This window comes from Triturus cristatus, chromosome 6 (genome assembly GCF_964204655.1).
Source record: "Triturus cristatus chromosome 6, aTriCri1.1, whole genome shotgun sequence".
NCBI lineage: Eukaryota > Metazoa > Chordata > Amphibia > Caudata > Salamandridae > Triturus > Triturus cristatus.
Window position 1 is genome coordinate 1,665,494,072 of NC_140589.1, and position 26,492 is coordinate 1,665,520,563.

At 43.5% G+C, this 26,492-nt stretch overlaps 1 protein-coding gene across 1 annotated transcript in view; it reads left to right on the top strand.

The window, feature by feature from the left end:
• The window catches only part of PRPH2 (peripherin 2), a 165,645-nt gene extending 139,916 nt beyond the window's left edge, over positions 1-25,729 (top strand). Inside the window, exon 3 of the mRNA XM_085612827.1 lies at positions 23,206-25,729. Coding sequence (XP_085468953.1) covers positions 23,206-23,430 — 225 coding nt within the window. The 3' untranslated portion in view covers positions 23,431-25,729. The remainder of the gene's footprint in view (positions 1-23,205) is intronic.
• The last annotated feature ends 763 nt before the right edge of the window (positions 25,730-26,492 follow it).

Genomic DNA, 26,492 nt, shown 5'->3' on the forward strand with positions numbered 1-26,492 from the left:
GGGGTCTATGCCAGTTTTCTTTTGGAGCGGAATTAGAACTGCTTCTTTAAAAGCGCGAGGAACCACACCTTGCATAAGTGAAAGGCTGAGCAAGGCAAGGATACTGTCTGGGAAGATGGTGAGGATGTCTTTTTGAATTGCAGGGGGTAGGGGTCTTTGGGTGAGCCTGATTTTACTTCATTTATTAAATCTGTGAGACGTTCTAAATTTATACCATGAAAAGTGGAAAGCATGATGGGATTGCTATCTAGCTGTTGGGTTTTCCAGTCCTGTCGACTATGAGCGATGGAGTCTTGTATTTTCTTTATTTTGTTCATAAAGAAACAATTGAGATTGTCACACAGTTCCTCAGATGGCGTAATAGCGGGTGTTATTCGGTCTGGATTTGATAATTCTTTTACTATATTTGGCTTTGTTTTCCGAGTTTAATACTCTGTCAGTAAAAAAGGCTTTCTTAGCCTATAGAATGGCTGCTTTGTAGGCTGACAAGGATTTTAAATACATTTCCCTTGTTTCTGGCATATACGTTTTGCGCCATTTCCGTTCGAGCTCGTAGCTTAGCTAATTTCAGCTCTGGGGAGAACCACTTTGAAGCCTTTGAGGCTTGAGTATGTAAAGGGGCATGTATCTCACTTACCTTCAGTAGCCAATTTGTAATCGCGGACTCAAACTTGTCAACATTATCTATTCTTGCTGGGCGATTAGATGCCAGGGTCTTATAAAAAAAATGGGCAGGTTGATGCGGTTCCAATTTCTGGTCATAAATTTTGGTCCAGGTAAGGGTTTGGCTAACGAGAGGTCACTTAGTATAAAGCGTATTAAATGGTTATCAGCCTAAACGCACTGACTTATTGTTAACTTCTGAAACAGGAGATTGATTGACCATATCTGGTGAAGTGCATGTCCTTTCATATGTGTAGACTCATGTATGTATCCTTCAAGATTCAGGTTTTTTAGCAAATCGGTAAATTCCTTGGAGCCCTTGCTTTCCTCCTTCTCATTTACCCAACAGTTCGGATCTCCAATTAACAGAATTTGTGCGTAATCTATGGTTAGGGGTGCAAGATAATTTGCTAGATCTTTAGTAAATTCCCCCATCGCTATTGGAGGCCTATAAATCAGTACACACACCAATGTGGATGTGGGAGAATCCAATTTTATAGTTAGACTATCAACTGATGCGACCCCTATGGGAGAGGTGGTGGTGAAGGAGATGTTTTTTATAGCTCCTCCTCTTTTCCCAGGAAGTCTATTAGCCTGTAAAAAATAATAGTTTTCAGGTAATGCGGCTAGTACATCAGGGGTAGCTTCCGTAGTCAGCCACGTTTCTGTCAATAGATGTCTGACTAAGATTGAGTGCAATAATGCACTGATCTGGTAATTTCTCCAGTTTGTCATATCTGTATGGTTCCGTCACCGGCCCTAGCAGAATAACTAGGGAAACCCAGCGATGCAGAGCCCCACAAGGAACGGTCCCGGGCAACAACGTGAGCTCTATGCCACGTTCACTTTAATTGATTGCATCTTGACATAGGTATATCCATAGAGAGGCATACATAAGTGGCATATGATGATCTTCTTTGCATTTGTAGTTGACCAAATCCTCTGAACAGATATAAAATATGGAACCCGGCAGACTGACGGCCTCATTATAAGTTGCTCATTACCCCTGCTTTTTACCACCTGTTCTAAACAGCTGGCAGTTGTGGCTCGTATCAGGGGAGAGAGGCGGGGGGAGGGGGATGACGGACAACGGAGGGTGACAAAAATAAAAAATAAAATAAATCCAAATAAGAAGATACCTGCCACATTGCCACTCTTCCAATCTTCATGCTCCGCTGCAGGTAGCACAGGCTTCCAGACTCCCCTGCGGCCAATCCTGACGTGGCTCTCATGTCATGAGAGCAGTGTCAGGATTGGCCTGAGCACCCTCGATTTTCGCTCCCAGGGAGACTGGGCCCCTGTGCATGCTGTCTCCAACCTGGCAACGCAGCTCTGGTTGGAGACAGCTTTAGTGCGCATGGCGGTTTGGCCGGAATAACCGTCATGCGCACTGATAACAGGGCTCACCACTCACGCTGTGACTGGCCCCGTGATGGCTCCGCCCCCAAGCATCAGCTCCGAGAGCAAAAATAAAACAATAATAAACACGTTTTATTATCGTTTTATTTTTTTGTCGTTTTTTTAGGTCACTGACAGGGAAGGCGATGCTCCTCCTCTGCCATAGCGGAGAAGCTGCCGCTAGCATGTGGTAAATCGCAGCATTGGCAGTGCTGCTGGTCAGGGGCAGGGACGGCAGGGCAAGGAGATGCTGCATAAAACTGCATGAGGATTGGGCTGCAAGAGCAGCAACTGAGAGAGACAGCTTACATTGCCACTTACGATGCTCACACATCACCTCTGCAGCACGCCTCTGTGTCCCATTAGATAATATTTTTTTCACCTAATTCCTTTTCTTGGTCTTTTCCACGTGTGAAACAAATCCCTGCATGTTAGCTTGTATATAAGTAAGTGTATGGGGCTCATATGTGCCATACTTCTCTAGGTACATGCCCTAATATTCATACATATGCCCCTTCCCCAGGGCTGCCCCTATTGGAAATGGATGCTTAGGAAAGCATGGCTGTCCACAGACCATCATTGTGGATTTTGCCAAATTTAGCTGCAAATGTAAGGAAACACAGAAAGTGGCGTCAGAGAGAAGCAGGGCTGCAAATGTAAGGAAACACAGAAAGTGGCGTCAGAGAGAAGCAGGGCTGCAAATGTAAGGAAACACAAAGTGTCGTCAGAGAGAAGCAGGGCTGCAAATGTAAGGAAACACAGAAAGTGGCGTCAGAGAGAAGCAGGGCTGCAAATGTAAGGAAACACAGAAAGTGGCGTCAGAGAGAAACAGGGCTGCAAATGTAAGGAAACACAGAAAGTGGCGTCAGAGAGAAGCAGGGCTGCAAATGTAAGGAAACACAGAAAGTGGAGTCAGAGAGAAGCAGGGCTGCAAATGTAAGGAAACACAGAAAGTGGCGTCAGAGAGAAGCAGGGCTGCGCATGTAAGGAAACACAGAAAGTGGCGTCAGAGAGAAGCAGGGCTGCGCATGTAAGGAAACACAGAAAGTGGCGTCAGAGAGAAGCAGGGCTGCAAATGTAAGGAAACACAGAAAGTGGCGTCAGAGAGAAGCAGGGCTGCAAATGTAAGGAAACACAAAGTGTCGTCAGAGAGAAGCAGGGCTGCAAATGTAAGGAAACACAAAGTGTCGTCAGAGAGAAGCAGGGCTGCAAATGTAAGGAAACACAGAAAGTGTCGTCAGAGAGAAGCAGGGCTGCAAATGTAAGGAAACACAGAAAGTGGCGTCAGAGAGAAACAGGGCTGCAAATGTAAGGAAACACAGAAAGTGGCGTCAGAGAGAAGCAGGGCTGCAAATGTAAGGAAACACAGAAAGTGGAGTCAGAGAGAAGCAGGGCTGCAAATGTAAGGAAATACAGAAAGTGGCGTCAGAGAGAAGCAGGGCTGCGCATGTAAGGAAACACAGAAAGTGGCGCCAGAGAGAAGCAGGGCTGCAAATGTAAGGAAACACAGAAAGTGGCGTCAGAGAGAAGCAGGGCTGCAAATGTAAGGAAACACAGAAAGTGGCGTCAGAGAGAAGCAGGGCTGCAAATGTAAGGAAACACAAAGTGTCGTCAGAGAGAAGCAGGGCTGCAAATGTAAGGAAACACAGAAAGTGGCGTCAGAGAGAAGCAGGGCTGCAAATGTAAGGAAACACAGAAAGTGGCGTCAGAGAGAAACAGGGCTGCAAATGTAAGGAAACACAGAAAGTGGCGTCAGAGAGAAGCAGGGCTGCAAATGTAAGGAAACACAGAAAGTGGAGTCAGAGAGAAGCAGGGCTGCAAATGTAAGGAAACACAGAAAGTTGCGTCAGAGAGAAGCAGGGCTGCGCATGTAAGGAAACACAGAAAGTGGCGTCAGAGAGAAGCAGGGCTGCAAATGTAAGGAAACACAGAAAGTGGCGTCAGAGAGAAGCAGGGCTGCAAATGTAAGGAAACACAAAGTGTCGTCAGAGAGAAGCAGGGCTGCAAATGTAAGGAAACACAGAAAGTGGCGTCAGAGAGAAGCAGGGCTGCAAATGTAAGGAAACACAGAAAGTGGCGTCAGAGAGAAGCAGGACTGCAAATGTAAGGAAACACAGAAAGTGGCGTAAGAGAGAAGCAGGGCTGCAAATGTAAGGAAACACAGAAAGTGGCGTCAGAGAGAAGCAGGGCATTCTCGGCATTGAAACAATCGCTGTCAGCAAACATCGGAAAAGGACAGGATAGGACTGCCTACGTGACACATCATAGAAGGGGTTGTTTGTCCCTACGGCCCCAAGAGCAGCGATTACCTCTTTTAGATATATATTGACAAAAAGGGGGGCCGGATTGGAGCACTGGCCTCTGGCATAGGACTTGCTAACCCATCCATTAGATTTTAGCTCGCCTGTGCAATTAAAGCCAGAATCAATTAGTTGCAAACTAACATTGGCTGAGCCCCAGAGAATCAGTACAGTCCCAATGAAAGGCACCTGCTCCTCTGACCTCAAGCAACTCCAGATGCTTTCTCAGTGCAGTTGGGCTTTGTCCATGAGGCGTAGCTTGAGCCCCTGAGCACAGTGAGGTCATGGCCTGCATTGGAAGGTCACTGGTGGTTGGATGTGACTCTTAAATTGCCTTTCATTGCACGGGAGGTGCATGCTAAACACAATGTAAACTCTAATTGTAAAGGTCAAGTTGACTTGTAAGGTACACAGTAGGACCATATTACAAGAAATCCAGTCTAACTCAGATAAAGGTGTGCACTCTTCTATGATTAAGTAACTGAGGGGCATATTTACAAGCCCCTATCGCCACCGAGCATCACTTTTTGTGACGCTCCGGTGGCACAGTGGCATTCCCCATATTTACAAGGTGGTGCTAAGCACTTAACGTGCCTTAACACCACCTTGTTAATATGCCCCTTTCCGCCGCAGTCCTCTGTGTCAAAGGGGCAGGCAGTGGGTGTTGCTGTGGGCGTCCCACCGCAACACCCATTGCTTTTTGACGCTGACCCAGTTTTACAAGGCTGGGGCAGCTCCAAAAACTAAGTCCAGGGAATACCTGGTCTTAGAATGGGATACGAGGATAAATTATTAATTTCTCCTCTTTTTGGCTCTCCCTATGTGTGCTGCAGAATGCAGCACACCCAGAAAGAGCAAATCACCATTACTGATTGTTTATGTGCAGGAAGGTGACCCTTCCTGCACATAAACAATCGCCCCTGCAGCGCAAGCACCCTTGCAGCAGGGCGGCAGGGTGCTTGCGCTGCCGCTAGGAAGCTTTTTTAGCGCCAGCACTAGGGAAGACACGGGTGCTCCGCATTCTTGTGAATTCGGCGCATCACTGTGTTCTAAACATTTCAGAGCATGGCGTTGCCAAATTTGGCGTAACACTGCACTCAGACATTTATTTGTAAATATGCCCCATCGTTTCACATTTGATGTCGGCATTCAGAGAAACTACGCACACACAAAGATTCGGAATGATGCTTTGTAAACAAGCACATTCTCATGATGATGTTGAACTGGAGAAACATGGCCCCAGCCCTACTGGGGCATCGGTATTATCTTAAAACGAGCTGCAAAACATATTGTTTCAAGGCATCCTGCTTCTTTGTGAGTTACTGCAGGTTAGAAGTGCAGTTTCAAGGAAGATGTTTCCTATAAAGACCTGGCCCAACATGGTTCCATGTTTGAGTTGGTGAGTCTAAACCCAGCCACAATCCTGCAATCAGTGGGAGAGATAATGAACTACTGCTGCCAGAAATGTGAAGATGTCAAAGCAACCGATCACCTGTTTCCATGTGTACTTGTGGAGTCTGAGTGGTGGGCATGCCTCTGGGGCAAAGCCATGAAGTCAAGTGTTATGATCATATAGTCCAATACGTACAGTTGGACATGAGGTATACAATCCACAGAGACTGAGTGAGAGGGAGACAGAGACTGAGTGAGAGGGAGACAGACAGAGTGAGAGGGAGACAGAGGGAGAGGGAGAGAGGGAGAGGGAGACAGAAAGGGAGACAGAGAGAGGGAGACAGAGACAGAGGGGGAGACAGAGACAGAGTGAGGGGGAGACAGAGTGAGAGGGAGACAGACAGAGTGAGAGGGAGACAGAGACAGAGGGAGACAGAGAGAGACAGAGACAGAGTGAGAGGGAGACAGAGACAGAGTGAGAGGGAGACAGAGTGAGAGGGAGACAGAGACAGAGTGAGAGGGAGACAGAGTGAGACGGAGACAGAGATGTAGATCATCAATACGAAGAGGAGAGCTCTTCTCATTGACTGGGAATGGGAGAGCATGCTGATGGTGGCATTACACACCCTGGAACTGCACATCAGAACAGTGCAGACCTGAAAACTGCAGCGATGTTGCCACTGCACACGCACTGCCTTCCATGGGCTCTACTACCATCAGAAGTGTCCCCGCTACCTAGGCTACTGCCTACCATGATACCGCACATCGAAAACTGAGATCCTGTTCATAGCAACTGAAAATGCCAACCTGGCCCTGCGTACAGACACTGCATGCAGTGAGAGTGAGCATCCTTACACTGCAAGTCCCGACAATGACCTCTGCACTGCAGACCCTAGCGACACTCGAACTGCATACCCCTCACTGTAGCACCGCCTGATTGACACTGCACACACACTGACATTGAATGCTTAACACAGGCCACGGTGCATCTATTTATTTATTTATTTGTTTTTATTTTATGCGTTTTTATATAGCGATGACTTTACCCGAAGGTGTCTTCGCAATAGGAGTAGTAGCGTTACATGAGGAGAAAATTACAAGTGGGCATGTTAAAAAAGCAAACGTTACATTACATGAGGCAAAAGTGACAATTGTGCATGTATCAAAAGCAAACAAAATACAAGAAGAGGTAGCATACGATACGTTACAAGAGGAAAAAGTGACGTGTGCAAGTTACATACGCGTACAAGATACAAGTAGAGGTATAATGCTGCAATAAATGGCAGACACTCAAAACACAAGAACACACTGGGAAGGCACTCCTATAGACATGGAGTACAGACTTTCCTATAGTGGAAGAACTTCCGTCAGGGAATAGAGAGGGCATGAATTAGATTTGGAAGTGTCTTTGAAGGAGGAGAGCTGCCCCTACTCTGAATGGAAGCCAGCGTCGGACCCTCTTACTGCCCATTGACAGTGCCCACAGGAATCTGCATTCTGACACTGCACACCCTAATACCACACACAGGGATCTTCTGCACTTGCTGAACTGTCTAAGATGACACCGCACACACTGATACTTCAGACCTCAACACTGAAGTCCTGAATAATGCTCTTCATGACAATGCTGATCCGGATACTGCCCACTGGCAGTGACATCCTAACACTGCCCATCCAACATTATTTATTCAAATTACCGACCAATGAGGAGCTTATTTTCCATTCAGGTTTCTTCTTACGGCTTTTCAAATTAATCCAGACCTGATGATGACACTCACATTTATATATATATCCTGGATGTATGGACCCATGAATACTGTTAAAAAAAACAATGAAATTCACCTTTATATGTAACTGACATAAGTATAACTTGCACAGCTGTGATGCACTGCTTATGTCCTCACATATTACATCACTGTCAATATCTGAAATCTATGGCAGTACAATTATACTTATGTATAACTGGTGAATTTCATCGTTTTTTTTGTTTTTAAATGTTCATGATTTTTCAGTGAATTATAAGGGTTTTTTAACATAAGATAAAATCTTACTACCTTCCTCACCTATGACTCCACTTTAACCTTTGGTTTTTGAGAGGAAGAGAGGGAGAGAGACAGAGAGACAGAGAGACAGAGAGAGAGAGAGAGAGAGAGAGAGAGAGAGAGAGAGAGAGAGAGAGAGAGAGAGAGAGAGAGAGAGAGAGAGAGAGAGAGAGAGAGAGAGAGAGAGAGAGAGAGAGAGAGAGAGAGAGATGTGTGTATATATATGTATACATATATATATATACGCACACATTGCACGTGTGTATATATGTGTGTATTATATGTGTGTATGTATGTATGTCTTCACGTTCTTTTAGTCACACTTTTTAAATGAATTTTTATCCACATGTAAACCACTTTTTGGGAGGCTCTGTAGTGTAAAGTGTGTAAGGGTTGTATTGGATGTCTATAATTTCCTCTTGAATGTATTTTTTGTATTTCATAATAGTTGCCTCTTGAATATATGAAAATTAAAGTAAAAAGGATGGACAACTCAATTTATGGAGTACATTCAAATTTCATACTAAATGAATCTAGAAGTTGGCCCCAGTTTGCATTTGTTTACATTGTCGGACACCAGGGGTCGTATTATAGTAATGGTGCACTGTACCTGTTTACACCTTGGTGCACCTTTAGTGCAGTGCACCGGACACAAATGTGAACTGTGCATCCTATAACTGATGATGCTTTCCTCCCCAGTTAAGTACAAAAAACAGTTGTCCTCAAACGATTAGAATAATGGTCAAATAAATATAGTTCAGAATCGATACTATATTCTGGATGTCCAGCCGGACAAACGGTTTAATATTATAATGGAACAATGAACACATATAGGAACAAAATTCATGTGGGACACAATCCTGTATCCCATGAGTTAAACAACATTACAAAACACACAAGGGCATTTCAGGCAAGACAGTAGGAGCTTTGTACATTATCAGATGTCTTTAGCTTTTGAAAAAAACAGTGAATGCACTTTTTTACACAATGGATTAATGTGCACGCTGTTTTGTTGGGGTCGACGACGTTTCGATCCTGTTACGAGGGTAGTAGGATCATCATCAGGACATTGATGAGTACATGCCTGATTATAACAGAAATTGCCTGTGAGAAAACAAACGGGGGTGGTATAGAGAAGGGGAGGGGTAAGCGGTGGGTAAAAAGGTATAGAAAGAGAAGATTAGGGCGATCCAATGGCGGCGTGGTGAATTTGTCACAATTATGACACATAAAGTGTAGGTGTGGTAACAAGGAAGCATGCTAGTGTGTGGGCATGCATCGAGCTCATAAATCATGAGAACAGATCGAATTAGGCGAAGAAAGGCGATGAGAAGTTGCATGGACGTGCTGGTGTTATTACTGTCAAAATTAGAAGGTGTCAATCACGCTCGACGTGAGAATCAAGAACGTTCCACTATTGGTAACAGCAGGGAGCGAGGGTACCGTGTGCTCAGGTAACATGCGTGGTACGAGTGGCGCGCACCTTGGCAAGGTAGTGAAGGGGTGAGAATTCCGAATCCGCGGAGGGAGGGGGGGGTGTGTACGCGGAAATCGGAGACAACTTACAAGAGGATGAAAAGGTAGATTTAACCGCGCTGAATTAATTACCCAGGCAAAGTGCATGTGATGGCAACAATGAGTGGATGTGGCTAAGGTTAGGAGAAGCCTTCTCACCTTACTGAGGTAAAATGTACACGCTAGATTCGTGCTAGATAGCGTTCCGGAGGATGTATCGAGAGTTTGCGATAATCCGATGGCATGACAGTCCACTAGAAGTAAAAAAGTTACGCGTTACGTGAGTAAATGGTGGGCGAAACGGTGAAACAACGCCAATGGGAAATCGTATTACCTAATGTGGAGGGAAACAATGAAGGAGTCCAACAAGTTGATGATCCAACGAGTGTTGTGATAGTTCGGAAAGCTTAGGAGACGTGACAATGCACTAAGGATAGAAATGCCAGTCATTAGTTAGGTAAAGGTGCAGTTCCGTTGGAATTGGAACTATGTAACGGGCGAAGGGGGGAGGAGGAGGTGTAGCCAGCGCTTACCGGAATTCTGTCGGGTCCTCTGGTGTGGTAAGCCGAGTGACGGGGCGATGGTGCCTCTATGCGCGTTTAAATGCTTGGAGAGCGTGTGGACAGCTAAAACGTGAAAAGTGTGTGAGCGGCGCCATCTTAGGTGAGTGAGATTGAAAGGGAAGATAGACTTAGGAATTTAGAAGTGAAGGGAAGAAAGGTTACATTGAACACAATCTTGCACTGCGGACCAAGCAATTCTAAAGAGACAATTTACATGTATAGATATGAAATAGCGATGATTGTTCTTTTTGCGGCGTATTACACATGAAAAATGATATAATGAACCAAAGAGGGAGAAAACTGACACGTGATTAAGTCAAGTAACAGAAAGCAGTTCAATAAAAACGTGCACATGCCTGATTGGAGTGAGAATAGCAGCCGATGCCCAACTGCTGAGACGAGATTCAATAAACAAATGACAATATGGATAAAACGGGGAAGGGAAAATGACAACAAAATTGTTAGGGAATTGGCATTTTGCAGAGAGTTCTAAAAATAAAACTGTGATCCAGCAATGCAATGGCGAGATTACAGTCTATCAAATGAGGTTTGTCCAGTCCTCACTGCGATTCAGGCCCCGCCTGATGCTGTTGGTGCGAATGATCATTCTGAGTTCTTCTTTGTTCAGGATTTTAGCAATGTCCCCACCTCTCGGCGGTTGATTGATGGTTTTGATCACTGTCCATTTGATGTCATCCTCTTTGTGCCCCATTACAATGAAATGTTCGACAAGTGGGGCATTAGGGGTTTTACATCGCACTCTGCTTCTGTGTTGGCCGATACGCAATTTGACTTTTTGTGTTGTCTGGCCGATGTAGATTTTGTTGCATGGGCATGAGATGAAATAAATAACATTGCTTGTATTGCAATTGGAAAAGGAATTCAGGGTAATAGAAACATTGTTGAATACAAAATCTTTACCTTCCATGGTAGTGCTACAAACATTGCAATTACCACATTTGGCATGTCCGGTGAGAGGTTCTAACCCCCAGTGGGCATCAAGAGTCAGCGCTGGTCTCGAGGAAGGTAAGGCAGCCCTAACTAGATGTTCCTTTAGGTTCCGGTTCTTCCAGAAGGCAAACATGGGCCGCTCTATTGAGAGGTTGCCCGCATTCACAACAGGCCAATGTTGCAAAATGGATTTGCGAATTTGGTTCGAGGCAGGGGAGAAAGTGGTGACACAAACTATACGGTTGGTGTTGGTTTTAAGTTTGGGTGAGAGAAGGAGTTCCCTAGGGCAATACCAAGCTCGTTTCTGTGCATTCCATACTAGTCTTTTAGGGTAGCCACGGCTCTGAGTTTTTTGGTGAGAGTGGAGGCCTCAAAGAAATAATCCTCCTTAGAGAAACAATTACGCCTAATGCGGAGAAATTGGGAGTAAGGTAAGGAATCCCTAGGTGCTCGGGGGTGGTGACTTTCATACCTGAGTAGTGTATTTCTCTCTTTGCTTTTTCTGTATAGTTTGGTGAATAGTTCACCATTGGAGTGGTATAAAGTTAAGTCAAGGAATGGGATATGTGATCTGTCATGTGTACTTGTGAAGTTGAGACCAGAACAGAACAGTTGTTATTGAGCCAGTGTAAGAATTGCTAAAGTGTAGCCTCATTTTGATGCCATATCAAGAAAATATCATCTATGTAGCGGCGCCACATAGTGATACCTGAGAGGAATGGGTTAGTTGTGGAGAGGACAGAAGTCATTTCTAGTTGATCCATGTAGAGGATGGCTAGATTGGGCGCAAAGACAGCGCCCATCGAAGTACCCTTAACTTGTTGGTAGAATTCATTCTCAAAACTGAAGAAGTTCCGGGTCAGACAGAGTTCTACAACTGGATAATAACAAGTGTGGGAACGGGGTGGGGGCGAGGTCTGGAGTCAAGGACCCCTTGGATCACAGTTAATGCCGGGATTTGTGGAATATTAGTGTAGAGTGATTCTACATCCATGGTGCAAAGTAAATCCTGGGCAGGGTCAAAAGGGTGGTGTTCAATAAGGTTAATCATGGCCATGCTGTCTCTGATATAGCAGTGGGTCAATGGTACGAAATCCTTTATGAAGTGGTCAATATATTGGCCCAAAGGCTCTAAAATAGAGCCACAACCAGAAACTATTGGGCGTCCTGGGGGGTTGATCTGGTTTTTGTGGACCTTTGGTAAGGTGTAAATGACTGGAGTGCGGGGTGATTTTACATTAAGGAAAAGGTATTCTTTCTGGCTGAGGAAGCCCTCCAATTTTGCATCAGTAGTAATTTGTAAGATAAGTGTCTGTAATTCTTTTGTGGGATTCGTAGGTAGTCGACAGTAATGATCTGTATTGGATAATTGGCGCTGGATTTCTGCTTGGTATGTAACCTTTTCTTGAAGCACAATGTCTCCACCCTTATCAGCTGATTTTGTGACTATCGAATCATTCATTTTAAGAGAGTTAATGGCTTTCTTTTCTGGAAGGGTAATGTTGTAGGGAATGAATCGTTTTTTGGATTCCAAAATGGATAAATCATTCAAAACAAGTTTCTCAAAAGTGGTTATTTCCCCAGGAATCTGGTTGGTGGAGGGGGAAAAAGTGGACGGAGGTCTGAAAGGAGTATTGGAGATGGATGAAGGGGATGGATTCAGAAGAAAAAATGCATGTAGACGTAGACGTCTGAAAAATTTAAGCAGTTCGGTGTGGAGTTCCAGAAAATTAGGGTGGGTGGTGGGGACAAATAATAGTCCTTTACCGAGTAGAGATAATTCAGGATCTGAAAGTTTGTGCTGTGATAGATTGAAAATGGGTATTTGTTGCAAATTGTCAACACTTACCATTGGTAAAGTTTTTGACGGGTTTGGCGCTCTCCCGGTGGGTTGTACCATCTTTGGGCCTACTTTACACGACCTCGTTTGGGTGGTTCGTTCTGGCCTTGTCCTAAAAAATTACTGTTGGGGCCTGGAAAATTAGGGGCAGGGATCCGGTTGGATGTGCTAGTGCCTTCACCTGTATCAGAGTTATCAGAGCTTTCCTCCCCAGGGCAGCCTCAAACGGATGCTGCCCTGACGGCAGCGCATTAGTGAAAGATAGATCAGGTGATTGAAGCAGCCACTCCATCTTTCTCTGGGTGGGTGGCACCCACCTTCATTTCAAAGGGGGTACAAAGATCAGTGAATGACTACACACACCAACAGGGGAATTCCTGGGGGGTCCATTTGAGTCCCTTTCTCCCGTTCAGACGGGGCCACTTCTTTGTGGTGCACATTCAGTATGCCTCCCACCTCCCTCTTTGCCTCTGCACCTGTGTCAATAATATGGCGCACAAGCAGAGGAAAAGTGTTTCCTTCATTTGCATGAGACATGCAAATGAGTGAAAACCCCTTTAGGATAGTGCAGGAGCTATATGGGACCAGCGCCATCTGTGGCCTCTTCTGTAATACCAAACTGTCCAGGGGTGTGGAATATGCATGCATGCCCGTTGTTTCCCGGGATGCTTTATGCAATATGTCCTCAGGGGGTAATTGGTGTTTGTGAGATCACCCACTGGTGAATACTAATCTTCTTAATTACCCCTAATATTTCTGTGAAAACACCAAACAGCTTACTTATCAACATACCATTGCTTTAACAAGCAAAGATGATTGTGTTTAGCAATTAATGTATTGATTGTATTGTTACTGTGATGACTGAAGTTAAAAAGACAACTTTCCAATGAAAAGTACCTCCAGACATCTTTTGCTATTTTAATTACAATACATATATACTGTGCAAGCAACATTTTGGTGTTTTGCATTTTAGTTCTAAATCATTTGAGGCCAGTTCACAAAGTAATGTATGAGTCAGAGAAATAATACTACAGACATATTACTTCATGTATTCATAAATGCCTTTGTAAATTGGGCCAGAAATGTCAAACTCCCTATTAGGAAAAGTGAAAACAGCACACAGTCTTTTCTATTTATACTAATTGTAAATTACTAATCCCTGAATATCCCCATTTTAAATGTTTAGGGCCTATTCACAAAGGCTTTCAGTAGCATGTAAAGGAGTAGTGACATACTCCTAAATGATTTAGTGAATTAGCCTCTTTGTTTCAGGAATAAATGAAGAGAAGTGTAATCCGTGGAAAGATGAGGAGAGATCCAAGAGGAACGAACCCATCAGTTGAAGTGCACTTGTAGTGACATTAAATAAGGCAACTGTGATAGAGATATGAGGATAATCAACTCCTGTACTAGGGACAGTATCCCTCTTGGTCCTACTCAACTTGATTGTGTTTTCTAAAGATATTTACAATGCAGAGCCAAAACCAAGAGAGAGGCTTAAATGGATTATTCATAATGAAGGAAATATGTGTCACAAATGAGGAAACACTACCAGCTGCATAAATCTACTCTGGTTAGTTCAAAACACAATTCAGGGAAAATCTTTGCTCATCCCCTGGCACAAGCAGTAGTCAATCCCGAGAAAAGTGCATTCTAGGTTGAGGCAGTACCAACAATTTAAGGTTAGAACACAACATAAGAAAATTAAAAAAACAATTTTGATAAAAAGAGAAAACGATAATGAGATCATCAAAATAGAGTAAGGAGAACCAAAGATAGGAATTTAAAAAGTTTTAAGACACAAGCGCCTGGAAAAATTCAAGCACTATAGCAAATCATCAGTTTGCGTAACCTAGGCTCAATTTCTGGCTGACGATGATGAAGCGGAGTTCGAATACGCCAAGCAGGTTGCACCACTTAAAGGTTATACCTTCAGTGTTAGTTTACAATTGCTGGGAAAGTTTCTTCTGGTCAGTCCTGCAGCTCCCAGCTACATAAGGCAGGCTTCTGGGCACCGGGTCTCTCTCCAGCCAGGTCTCCAGTAGGGTTGAATCCTCTTTGGTCAGCTGGGCCCTCTTGGATTCAGGAGTTCTTTCGTGTCCCTAAAGCAGGTAAACAGGAGACCAACCATTTGAACCTTGGAGAGCAGTTTAAGTCCCAGGGTGACAGCAGGATTCCGGAGTCCTTGCGAGTCCTCTTCTTCCAGCAGGAGCCAGAGGTCAGGATTCTTCTTCCAGTAGAACCACCTTCTTCAGATGCAGACTTCCCAGTTCCACAAATGTTCTGAAGAGGTTAGAAAAATACTGCCACCCAATTCTAACCATTTGCTTGGATTCCCTCACCTCCTTTAGCAGCACCACCTCGTTGCTGTTCTGAAAAAAGACCCAGTAGTCCCTGTTTTAAGGTGGCAAAATCTAGCAGCCACCAGACAGGCCGTGGGAAAGAATATGAGAAGTCGTCCTTGGCATGTCCATGTCAAAAGAGGTAGTGCTAAAGGTGCCCTTTGTTTTGCCATATGCTCCTGCCCACTCCCAGATAGCTAAAACCTGCTAGGTGAAGAGCATTTAACAAGCATTAGCCTTTCCTGGGCTCAGTTGCAGGCCATTGTCCTATGAACCACAGCCATAAACTCTCCCAGGTAAGGATGTGTATTCCAGCTCTGCAAGTGTGATGAGTAGCAGAACTGGTTTTAAGCCAGTTCTAGCTCAGGCGGTCTTAAAGCACATTCTTATAAAGTTATTTTTTGTTCAAGTTATGAAACATTTGGTATCACCATTACATCAGATTTTGAAATCCAAGCAGGAAATAACTTTGAAACATTTTTGTACGCTCTTCCTTACTGGAGATATGAAATTAAGATTTTAATCCAATCTAAACTTACTTGGGGAAAAGTGTACAAGTTCAACACACTGAAATAGCTTTTGGATTTTATTTTACTGGAATGGCACATTAACCCCATTAGGTAGTGTGCCCTTACAAGTCACACTTTAGAGATGCCTTATTAGCATATAAATAGGCCTTTTATACATGGCAAAGGCCCGCCATATGTGTGACACTGCAGTGCAATTAAACTGTACTCTAACCAGAGCACATTGGTCTCCTGGTAGACATATATTTTTATTACATACGTGCGTGGTATAAATATACATTGAAGCTTGCATATAACATGTAACTTTCCAGGCTATAGGCACACTTTAGGCAGCATTAACAATGGATATATAGTAAAGTTAAATAGGTAAAATAGGGAGTTCTAATGTACTGCACATTTTTTAGAAGACAAGCACAGGCACTTTACTACATTAGCAGTGGCAAAAAATAGGGTGTATAAAAAGGTGAAGAATATCGGATGACCACACAGAAAAGGCAGATTTGCTACTTTAAGCATTTATTTTGTTAGGCTGCACCTCACTGTGTACAGTGAGATTGTGCCTCCCAGCGAATCATCAAGCCTTCATGTACCATCAACCTGTCTTTCATTGTCAACTAAATCAAAGCCCTAAGAGATAGTATCTCCTACTCTGGCCCACAGCAGGAAGTCCTCCCATCAGCAACTGCCTGCCTTACATTCTATAGGCCAGATTCACACCTGCATTTTGTAGTGCATAGCCTACTTTTATAGTAGTACTACTCAATTACTACAAATGAGTTTCGTAAACCTACGGTAGATATCTCCATCTCTCCTTTTCTCTGCGGAGAGCTCTATCCTGGTAGCGGAGATCTCTGCACACTTAAGTGTATAACTTGCAGTAAATATGAGAGAAACAACAGAGTGATTGGAAAACGGGAAATAATTACTCAAAAATTGTTGAGGTTAAGGGAAAGTTAAGGAGGGGTTTGTCGCGGACATTCTAATATAAAACACCCCCCCCAAAAAGAGTGAAACCATTGCAATTCACAAAGTATACTTCAAAAGTTACTACAGCCGTAAAGGTGTCAAAACAGGCTTAAATGTACTCCAGCCCTCCATTGGATAAATTCAAGCACCGCACATGGCCATCCATTGGTACTGCAAAACACTTCCATAGAAAACAATGGAGAATTACTGTTAAAGTGATTCAATAATAATCTAATTCTACATTTAAATTGTATAAATGGCCCAATATTGCCATTGAGGGGACCTGGTTACATTTACAAAACACAAAGACAAGTAGCCATATAATCCGGGAAACAGCCTTAACCATGCAGCGTGAACTACGTGGGGCTGAGCCATGCAGACGGTACCACGGAGTCTAAACCAGGATTATGCCTTAACCATGGATAGGTGTGGTTGAGGCATATGCGCGGTCTAGTTGCTACTGCTGTCAGGCGGAAGAGCGGGAACAGGAAGGATCGGGACGAAGTGGAGAGGTAAATCGGGTTTTAAGGGGTGGGTAGTAGTTTGAAGGGGTTGTGGGGTAGTGGTCAGCGATTGGAGGGGGGTCAGGGTGGTTTACGGAGACGACGGGGGTCGGGTGTTTTAGGGCTCAGGGCAGGGGACGCATGTTGGGGTAGATTATGTGGGTTGGGAGTAGTTTTGGGGGTGGGGGTCGGGGTAGTTTTCACAGCTGGGAGGTCGGGAGGTTTAGGTCTTAGGGCAGGGGACAGGAAAGGAGCAGTTTTAATGTTATGGGGCATTTGGGCTGGGCGGGAGTAGGTGGGGTTAGGTTTAAGGGGATGGGGGCTTGTTTTAGGACTCAGGGAGGGGCCTTGGGTCGGAGACATTTTTAGGGGGCTGAGTTGTAGGGCTTAGGGCAGGGGACAGGATAGGGCAGTTTTCAGGTGGAGGGGGCAGCTTGGAGTTTTAGGGCTCAGGGCAAGGAACGGAGGTGGGGGTAGATTATTTGGGTTGGGGGTAGTTTGGGTGGTGGGATGGGGGTAGTTTTCAGGGCTTGGGGGGTTGGGAGTTTTAGGGCTCAGGGCAGGGAACAGGAAAGGGACAGTTTTAAGGCTGAGGGGCAGTTGGGCAAAGCTAGGTAGGGTTAGGTTTTAGGGGGTGGGGCTTAGTTTTAGGGCTCAGGGACGGGGCTGGGATCTGAGTAGTTTTAAGGGGGCTGAGTTGTAGGGCTCAGCGTAGGGGACATGGTAGGGGCAGTTTTCAGGTTGAGGGGGAAGTTGGGCTGGGGTAGAGAGGAGGAAGGGATTTTAGGTTTAGGGTGTTTTTAGTGTTTAGGGCAGAGGCGCAGGAGTGTGATCTTTACCACACATGCCCATTTACTAAACATGTCTTTAACACAAAATTACGAGGTAAAGGCATGCGTGGTAAAGACACGGTTGGAGTTTAGACCGCGTGGTTAAAACATGCGTTGTTGAGACATGCATTTTTCCATCACACAACCATATAACCACTGGATCCTCACTATATTAAGCTAATGCACTTTACTCGGTCCTGACACATTATCTTCTTCAAAATTTGCATTCAGCACAAAACAATGCGGCTCATATGAGCTTGACTGCTGCTGGTTATGCCCCTGAAGCCTCCGTTGAAAGCTCCCAATCTGAGTCCACATTCAAATTAAAGTTCTGTGCATTTTGCCTATGCCACTTTTTAGCAAGTTTCCTTATTTTATTAGAACTTGTCTATGGGCTTACAGTCTCCTTCGCTCATGTCACTCTAGCAAAGCTCTCCTATCTATTCCTCGCTTCAGAAAAGCTTGTTTGGCATTATTATATTTTGCTATTACTATTCCCTCTTCCAAACATATGAGGCGTCCCATCTCAAGAGAACAGGCCCCTACTAGCCCTATCTTTTCAACTGCTCAATTTAAGGGAGACCTAAGGCATCACTTACCCTCAAGCAAAGCAAATCCTGTTTTTTAGGTCGAGCCTGGGCAGCACATGCGAAGCTCTGCGAGGCATGCTGTATTGGAGTATGGACCAGAAGCCTCACCCACTCTCCACCCATATTTGTCATTGGCTTGTGTCATTGTCCTTCGTAAATGCTGGCTTCTGATTCGTTAATAGACTTTTTAGCCGATCCTTAGTACCGCCTTGTCTTCATTTGTAACCCCCCATGAGGAATGGCCCTTTTACTTTGGTTGTTACACTGTATGTCTTTTTAGTCACGAAGCATTATTTTCTGTAATGAGTTTCTCCTACTGCAGGCACGACATGCTTTCCTGCAACATTCAGTGTGCTATGGGTGCTTTCACTTTCCTAGCAGCCCGGGACAATGGTAGCCGCTTCTTTGAATAGGTCTCGCATTTACAAGAGTTTGAGATATTGGCATGGTAAATGACAATGCCTTTTATCTATGTGCTAAGTATCAAATCAGGTAAATAAAAGGCATTGTCATTTACAATTCCAATAGCTTAAATTCTCGCAAATGCTGGTTACTATCTTCCTACAAGACAAATTGTGGTGTGCTTGGGCGCCTGCCCTTTTGAAAAAAAGGTAGGCTTCTACTAATTTCTTTTCTCTTTCCTTTTCTATTTCTTACCACTGTTGGGGGGGTGTGCAGTCACTTCACTAAGATTCTCATTTATAATTCCCTAAATTCTCTGCTGTGCAAAGACAGCTTTGTAGACTTCTAAGAATTGCCCCCACCCGTTGTTACCTTAGATTATCTCTTTTGTAGTAGGGGGGTGGAATAATGACTCGGGCACCATGTTGATAGGCATGGCCTCTAGTGCTCCTGAACAGGGTGACGTCACTTCAGGGGAACTTCAAGGTGCAACCCTAAAGTGTGAAGCGCATTTGCTGAGATCTGCTGTGTCTACAGAAAGTGACTCATTAAAAGGCGCTTTGAATCTTAAAGCCTCTTCTGTAGGTGTGCTTTCAGATGTTGCTGCTCACAGAAATTTCTGGCTTAGAACATGAAAGGTTGAGCCAGTTCAAAAACCTCTTTTGCTAAATCTTCTCTTTTTTGGCCAGCACCCTTATGGGCCATATCTGGAGCTGCTTGAAAAGCAGGCTGCTGAGGATAGGAACTAAGCTATTCCTATCCATCCTTGCCCTCCTGAGTATTCCTGGCACCACTCCTTCCCTACACACCCCAGAGTGACAGGTAAGCAGGTAAGACAAGGATACCTCCCAGAGAAGGCGGACACAGATGACCCTATTGCTTTTGTCTCCAGCGGGATCCCGGATCCACTAAAATCATGCATAAAAGTAGAGCCATTGTGCACAAATACACCCCACAGAGCGAAGCAGTAGAGAAACAAATAGTAAAATATTGGACTGGGGTCAATGTTTTAATTCCCTGATTCATCAGCATCAGAATTAGGAAGAGAATATTGACATTGCGAGCTTCGAAAGCATCTGGAAGATCATCAATACAATATCCTATTTTTTTCAGAGGAAGCGTGAGATACATCAGTGCCTCTGAAAAAGAGGACTCGTCTCATAGTTTGGCAGCCAGTATCCCAGTAGCTGGGCTCGGAAGTAGCTGGAAAGGGCAGCACACCCTTACAGTTCCGACGGTCTCTGTAACTTATGGTGCAGGCCATTTTTGAACCCCTGCGTCTGTGGGACCTCCCACCTCCTCCCTTGAAAGATTAGCATTCTTTGATTTCCCTTGTCATTTTCCTTCAACCACTACAGATCTCCCCTTCCCCCGCAATGCCAAAATCTCACCCTAACTCCCGAAGACAGGCCCCAGGCTTAAGGCTAAACCTCGGTTGTCAATGGACTGGAAAGAGCATTCTCCCACAAGTATTTCTAACTACCTTAAAATGGGGATGAGATGGAAGGGGTGCATTTGAGATCCGTAAGAACCGAAGATAACTCACAAAATAGGCTGCAATCAATGTTAATTCACAGAAGAGGGGCTTTGTGAATAATCATTCTTGGAAGAAGGCTTTGCTTCCCAGTCTCAATAAGCCACTGTCATATTTTGTCAGTTTTGACAATGAACAACCGTACAATTCTCCTAGTGCAGCATCGAAACTGTTCCCGTATTTAGAGATTTAAAGAAGGGCACATCTTTAAATCCAATACTGCAGGCAATGCCTACAGACCGACACATCAGCAGCTCTCATTGGCTTGCAGACTGGTATTATTCCCATTGCTGAGTGTAGTACACTGTTTAATATCACATTTTTTTAAAACATTTTTAAAAACCTTTTTATTATAACAATTAGAAAGGCACATACAATTCTGACAAATCTCGTTATAAGTGCATTCCAGCGACATACCGTTCTGCAGCATTTTGCCCGCCATCACTATTTTGACCACAACCTTTGACAATATCTCACGAATATCACATTTTCTGATGGGCAGATAGTGGCGAAATTAGTTGTGATGTGAGAATCCCGATAGCATGGGTAGGACGCAGGAGCGCCCACTTATACCTTCCTCCAGTGTACAAGGAGCTGAGCCTAGTGCAATTCTACACCCACATGCCTAACGAATTTGGCCCAGAACATAATGGTACTCGTCTTGTTTCCATCAAGGCATCTTTTGTGAAAGCATTAGATTGAGATGGAGATTCCTGCTACTTCCAGTGGTCCTGGGTGTTGACATGGGAGGTGCCAGATGGACCATACACCCTCTAACAAAGGTGCAGCATCACTCATATTCCGTTTCTTACCAGATGAGCAATTAAGGATTTGGAAAGAAATGAGTCCACATTGGCATAATGTACAGTATTTAGCATACATCATCACAGCGGCCAATGGAGTGGAAAACATCCTGTTGAAAGTTAGAAAACTGATACCACTTAACATTTAAGAATTCTGCTCTTCTATTTCAGGTTGATATATAGTGATCGAGTTGTCTTCTGTCCTCATACTCCTGGAAACTCTGAGATGATGAAAATCCTACTAGTAATTGGTTTGTGCTTTCTTTAGAAGTAATATGCTACTGTAAAATCCCCCTGTCTCATTTCAGCATAGTAAGTCACTCGTCCAATATTTTAAGTTAGTCTGGCTTTGCTCCACCATCAGCACAAGAATGCTGGATCATTCTGTGCACGCGGGGAAGGGGATTCAAGAAGAAGTTGGAGGGACTCCGGTTGTATGCAAGCTCCCTACCGACAGACTTTCTTAATAAAGAACTTGCTTGATATAAGAAGTCTTCATCTTCCTCAATGCCCTATATTTTCACTGGTGACGAGGAGCTGTACAGGCAGGAGGAGAGCCCCGGGTGTGTCCTGTTTCCACTGAGGAACAAATTGAGGCCAACAGCCATTAAGCTTCCCCGTTCCCTACTTGCTGGAAGGGGGTTCGGTGGGGTGTTTTGAGGTCCAGTTCTGTGCTGATTATTGGGAAGGCATTGTACCACAAGATGGTTGGGCACAAACTCTGTTGTGCACAAGGTCTGCAGCTCCTGCGATTGAGACAAGCTCACTCAATGTGGATTGGTTCCTGTGATCAGGACTGCTTAGCGGCACCCCATAGGAACCCGGATTCTAGACTTTGCTCTGTAAGCTCATACTTCTATCTGCCATCTGGTGGTGGCTGATAGGAAGTATGGGCCATATTAGTCAGGTTAGATGTCCTTCACATCTAACATAGGCTTCAATTGGAATTCCATAGAGCATATTATCAAGCCCATTATCGCCGCTTTGGCCGCAGTTTTCTGCCGCTAAAGCGGCGATAATTTTATCGCCTGTCTTGATGATATGCCCCCTGGTATTTCCAGAACAGGTCCATAACAAACATGTAAGAGAAGGCTACAACTGCCCACACGTGGGACATCTGGGATTCTTTGCAAAAATGTGACCTTGTACATAAGGGGTAAAAGGCTATACCTAGAGGACACACTGAATCTGGGCTAACCTATCTGGCCTTTAATGCAGGTATTCTGGAAATCCTAATACATCAAGCAGAAAAACAGAAATTTTCAACAGGAACAAAAAGCGCGAGAAGTGGTGACCTTGTGATGCTGCCCCACAACATTATAATTTTCAGGGTCTCGGCCTAGTCTATGTCTTTCAGTCTTGGTTAGATAAGGATTACTATCCGCAAACAGTTTTAACCCGATAACACAGAAATAATGAGGTAACTGGTATATGAGAAGTTGTTTATGTTTTCCTGACCTAGAAACCTCGTAGACCTAGCATGGCATTTTGTGATAGTTGTTGTCCCTGGTTGGAGTGACATGTCCAACATGATCTAGTTAGTGGCCAGCAAGAACGGTGCATTTATAGGAGAATGGTACTAAAGGATTGATGGACTTCCAAGCCCTATAGTGAACCTACTGAGAATCTCCCTAGAAGAGATTCTACTATCGCGGAGTAGCTGGATTGATGTCTGAAGGACTAACAGAATGCTAAGGAGGGCACCTCCCTTATAAAAATATTTTGCCTTAGTTTAGTCAGCAATTAAGAAAATCATGTAGAAATTTTTTTTTCAGTAAGGCTGGCATTGCGCAAGCCCAAAAATCTTGCACTTCAAAAAAAGACCCTGGCCAATTTGAAACTCTGGGCTTTCTAAATTAATTGTTATGATGCAGGAGTTTGCTTTTTCAATCAGTTTCGAATTTGAGGTGTGTGAATAAGACTGTAGAGAGCATTATACAGCAGTATCTGAATATGAGCTATCAAAGGACTTGGCATTCTCTGATCATGGAGAGGACTCATTAACATTTTGCTCTACTAACACTATGACCTATGTCCTCCACAGATGACAGTGATGGTCGGCTTGCGCTTACTGCACACATCCCTGGGAAGTATTTCAAACCCTGAAGACCCAGAATGCGAGAGCGAAGGATGGCTACTAGAGAAGAGCCTGAAAGAGACATTTAAATCTACTTTGGAAAAAGTGAAAGGCTTTGGTAAGTCTAACCAGGTGGAGGCCGGCGAAGACGAGGAAAGCGGGAAGACACCAACCGTTGCTACAATCAGCTGAACATCTGGGCGATGTTGAATTTGGAAAATCAGTAAGATGAAGATATGTGAATCAATCAACCTAATGTATGAAGTCAGCATGGCTGGCATCTGTGCATGAATATTGTATATAAAGGACACGGTGGAGGTGCAACGTTTTTAAAATGTTTAGACTCCGTTGAGTGGAAATACAGAATTACCAACATCTGTGTCATCATTGAAAGTAAATTTGAAAGAGACTACACTCTAGAGGAAAGTCAAATATTCTCACTGGAATTTAAAGAAGACAATTAGATTTTGCAATAAAAATAGGTCAAATATTTCTAAACCCTCTGTATTTCAGGGAATTTAAACTATATATTTTGCATATCAAAATCACTTTTCAACAAAGATATAATATTCTAGGACTGTCCACATGAAACAAGATGCTAATGCTAATCTGTAAATGAAATGATGAACTAGAATATACCCTGCTAATAATCTAGTCAAATGTATGATAAGATGAGGTAGGTGACCTGCGTGCTAAAATTATAATAATGATAACTTAGATGTTTTGCAATTAATACAAAGAAGATGGAACGAGTGCAATTTTTAAAGGCTTGATGTGCAAGTAAGTATCTCCCAAGACTGTACGTGTAAATATGTTTTTTTTTAAACATTTGAAGAGGGTTTTGTAGAGAAATTAAGATGTTTATTAGGACAGTGGTTCTCACAGAAGTTTAACAAAAACATCTTCTGAAAAGTGTCATTTTAAGAACAAACACTTGTTGGTGACAATGGTGCTCGCCCTCACTGGCCATCATGTTGATTCTGGTTACATATTTTCAGGTAGCAACCAATCACTGCAAAAAATACACCAGGCAAAGGAATTTAACTGCACCGGCTAACCGATTCTAGCTATAAGTGTTGGAGCTCTGTTTATCTGTTGAGGACACGCTGTTCACTATAAAAACTAACGTTTTTTCCAAGTGGACACTTTTCAAAATACCTTCAAAACTGACATTGCTAAGGGTGTTACATCCCATTTCATTATAACTCGATGGGCTTTACTCGGCTGTCTGCACACACAACAAGCAGAGAGGATATGGTAGAAAAACAGAATTTGATGTATTTCCTGCCCATAAATGGATTCATGGGCTTCTGGAGTCCATGTAAACAGAATGTGTCCCCAAGGCTAAATCTGGAATGTAAAACTGGGTGGGGAGTGCTGCCAGCTACAGGACCCTGTGTGACAGAGTCATTACACAGCCTTCCACCTCAGCAGCCTGATCCTTTTAACAGCCTAACTTTTGTTTACAAGCCACGTCATTCTTTTTGTACGGTTTATTAAATCAGACTAAGTCTAGTTGGATATAGACTTTAATTGACGCGGTATGCAGGAAGCTCTGTCCCCCATCCATTTCCTAATACTAGCCCCCTATAGAAACGAAATTAGAATTTATTTTAAATAGAAAAAAAGGTTTCATTAACATAGGCATTAATAAGACATTGGTGTACAGCACTTGAGGTTTCTAGGTCTAAAATGGAATATATGCGTCCTACGACAACAAGTAAAATATAAATGGCCGCAGATCAATGGGATTTGAAGCCACCATTTTTTAAGGTGATAGTACCAGTTCATAGCAGCACTGGCGACTGACTGTATTGCGACTGATTTGCACTAAGAAACCTTTAACGCGTGGGATACTTGTCCAATCTCTGTTAGAAAAGGGCACACCCAGCCACTATCTGCAGTGTTAGGAATTATTATGCTGCCTAAAAACATAGACAAACATATTAAACATGTAGTGCAAGAAAAAAAACAACTTGCTAAAATAATATGTTTAAATATGTGTATATATTTTCTACTTAAATGTAATAATTGCTTGGATAAGACAAAGAAATTGAGAATTTTGCAACTTGTTGAGTTGTTTGCATATAAAGCATGGGTATGCTTAAGTAGGCTAATGCGAACACGCCCTCCCTGCTGCGTTCCATGTGCGTCAGCATGTAGCCTACTTAAGATTAAAGTAGCTCTGGCATAGACACGCGCACTTTATCTTCTTATTTAAAGTACCTGATATAGCCGGCTTCTAAGACCACAGAGAGGAGCATCATGGCTGGAGTGCTGTATGTGTATGTGGTTCACACTCAATATATGGATTCCTGTGGGTTATGTACAATACTGAAACTTTCCTGTTGTATTGTGAGAACATATCTCCTGTATAGAGAGCTTACTTTTATCGGAATCCTCAAGAAAATGTACTATAAAGTGTGCACCTATCAGAATACAAGCATTCTAAGTACGTTTTTATTTAATAAAACATACCCACTCACTCAAATTCTTGCATTGACATGGGGGGAGTGGATGGAGTTTACACAACTGGAAACAAGCACACGTGTGTAAGAAATGTGTAATAATTTGTAAGGATGAATAATTAAGTTGCTGTTCTCAGAATATTCGCAATGAACAGATCCATGCTCTGCTTTGTCTAGAGGTCCATTTTTTTTTATTATAACAGCTTTTTATCCAGTGAAAATTCTGCTCTCACCAACCCATTCAACATACAAAAGAGCCAAAGGAACAAGCAATGGCACAACCGATATTTCTGGAACGCACTAATGCATGAAGCGTTGGCAAATTAGAGCAAGACACACAGGTGAGGGGCAACTGGAGCCGACAGAAAGGGCCATAGTTGTGAGGTGGTCTTTTGTGCAGATCAATAAAAGCACTGGGGAGTGGATGGAATAATACACCCAAACAACAAATGGCATTAGGTGAGAAACGAATACTCCACTGATCTGACCCAAGACACGATTGACAAAGTCTCAAGTCAGTGGCTGAAACATAGTGGTCGAAGGAAGTCAATGGTTTGGAAGGGGTTGATCCAAAACCCAATCTGGAGATTTCAGCAACAGGTCTATATCACAGCTGTACTGTCAAAACCCAGACCTAAAAATGTCCATAAATGTTTTAGTGAATATTGATCAATTGTGTTAAAAGTAGGATTCCTTAACCGGCATAATACGAACTGCAAAGTGGGAGTACGTTCATCAATAGAATAAAATAAGTATGTTAAACCCTTCCTGAAAGCTTAAATGTCT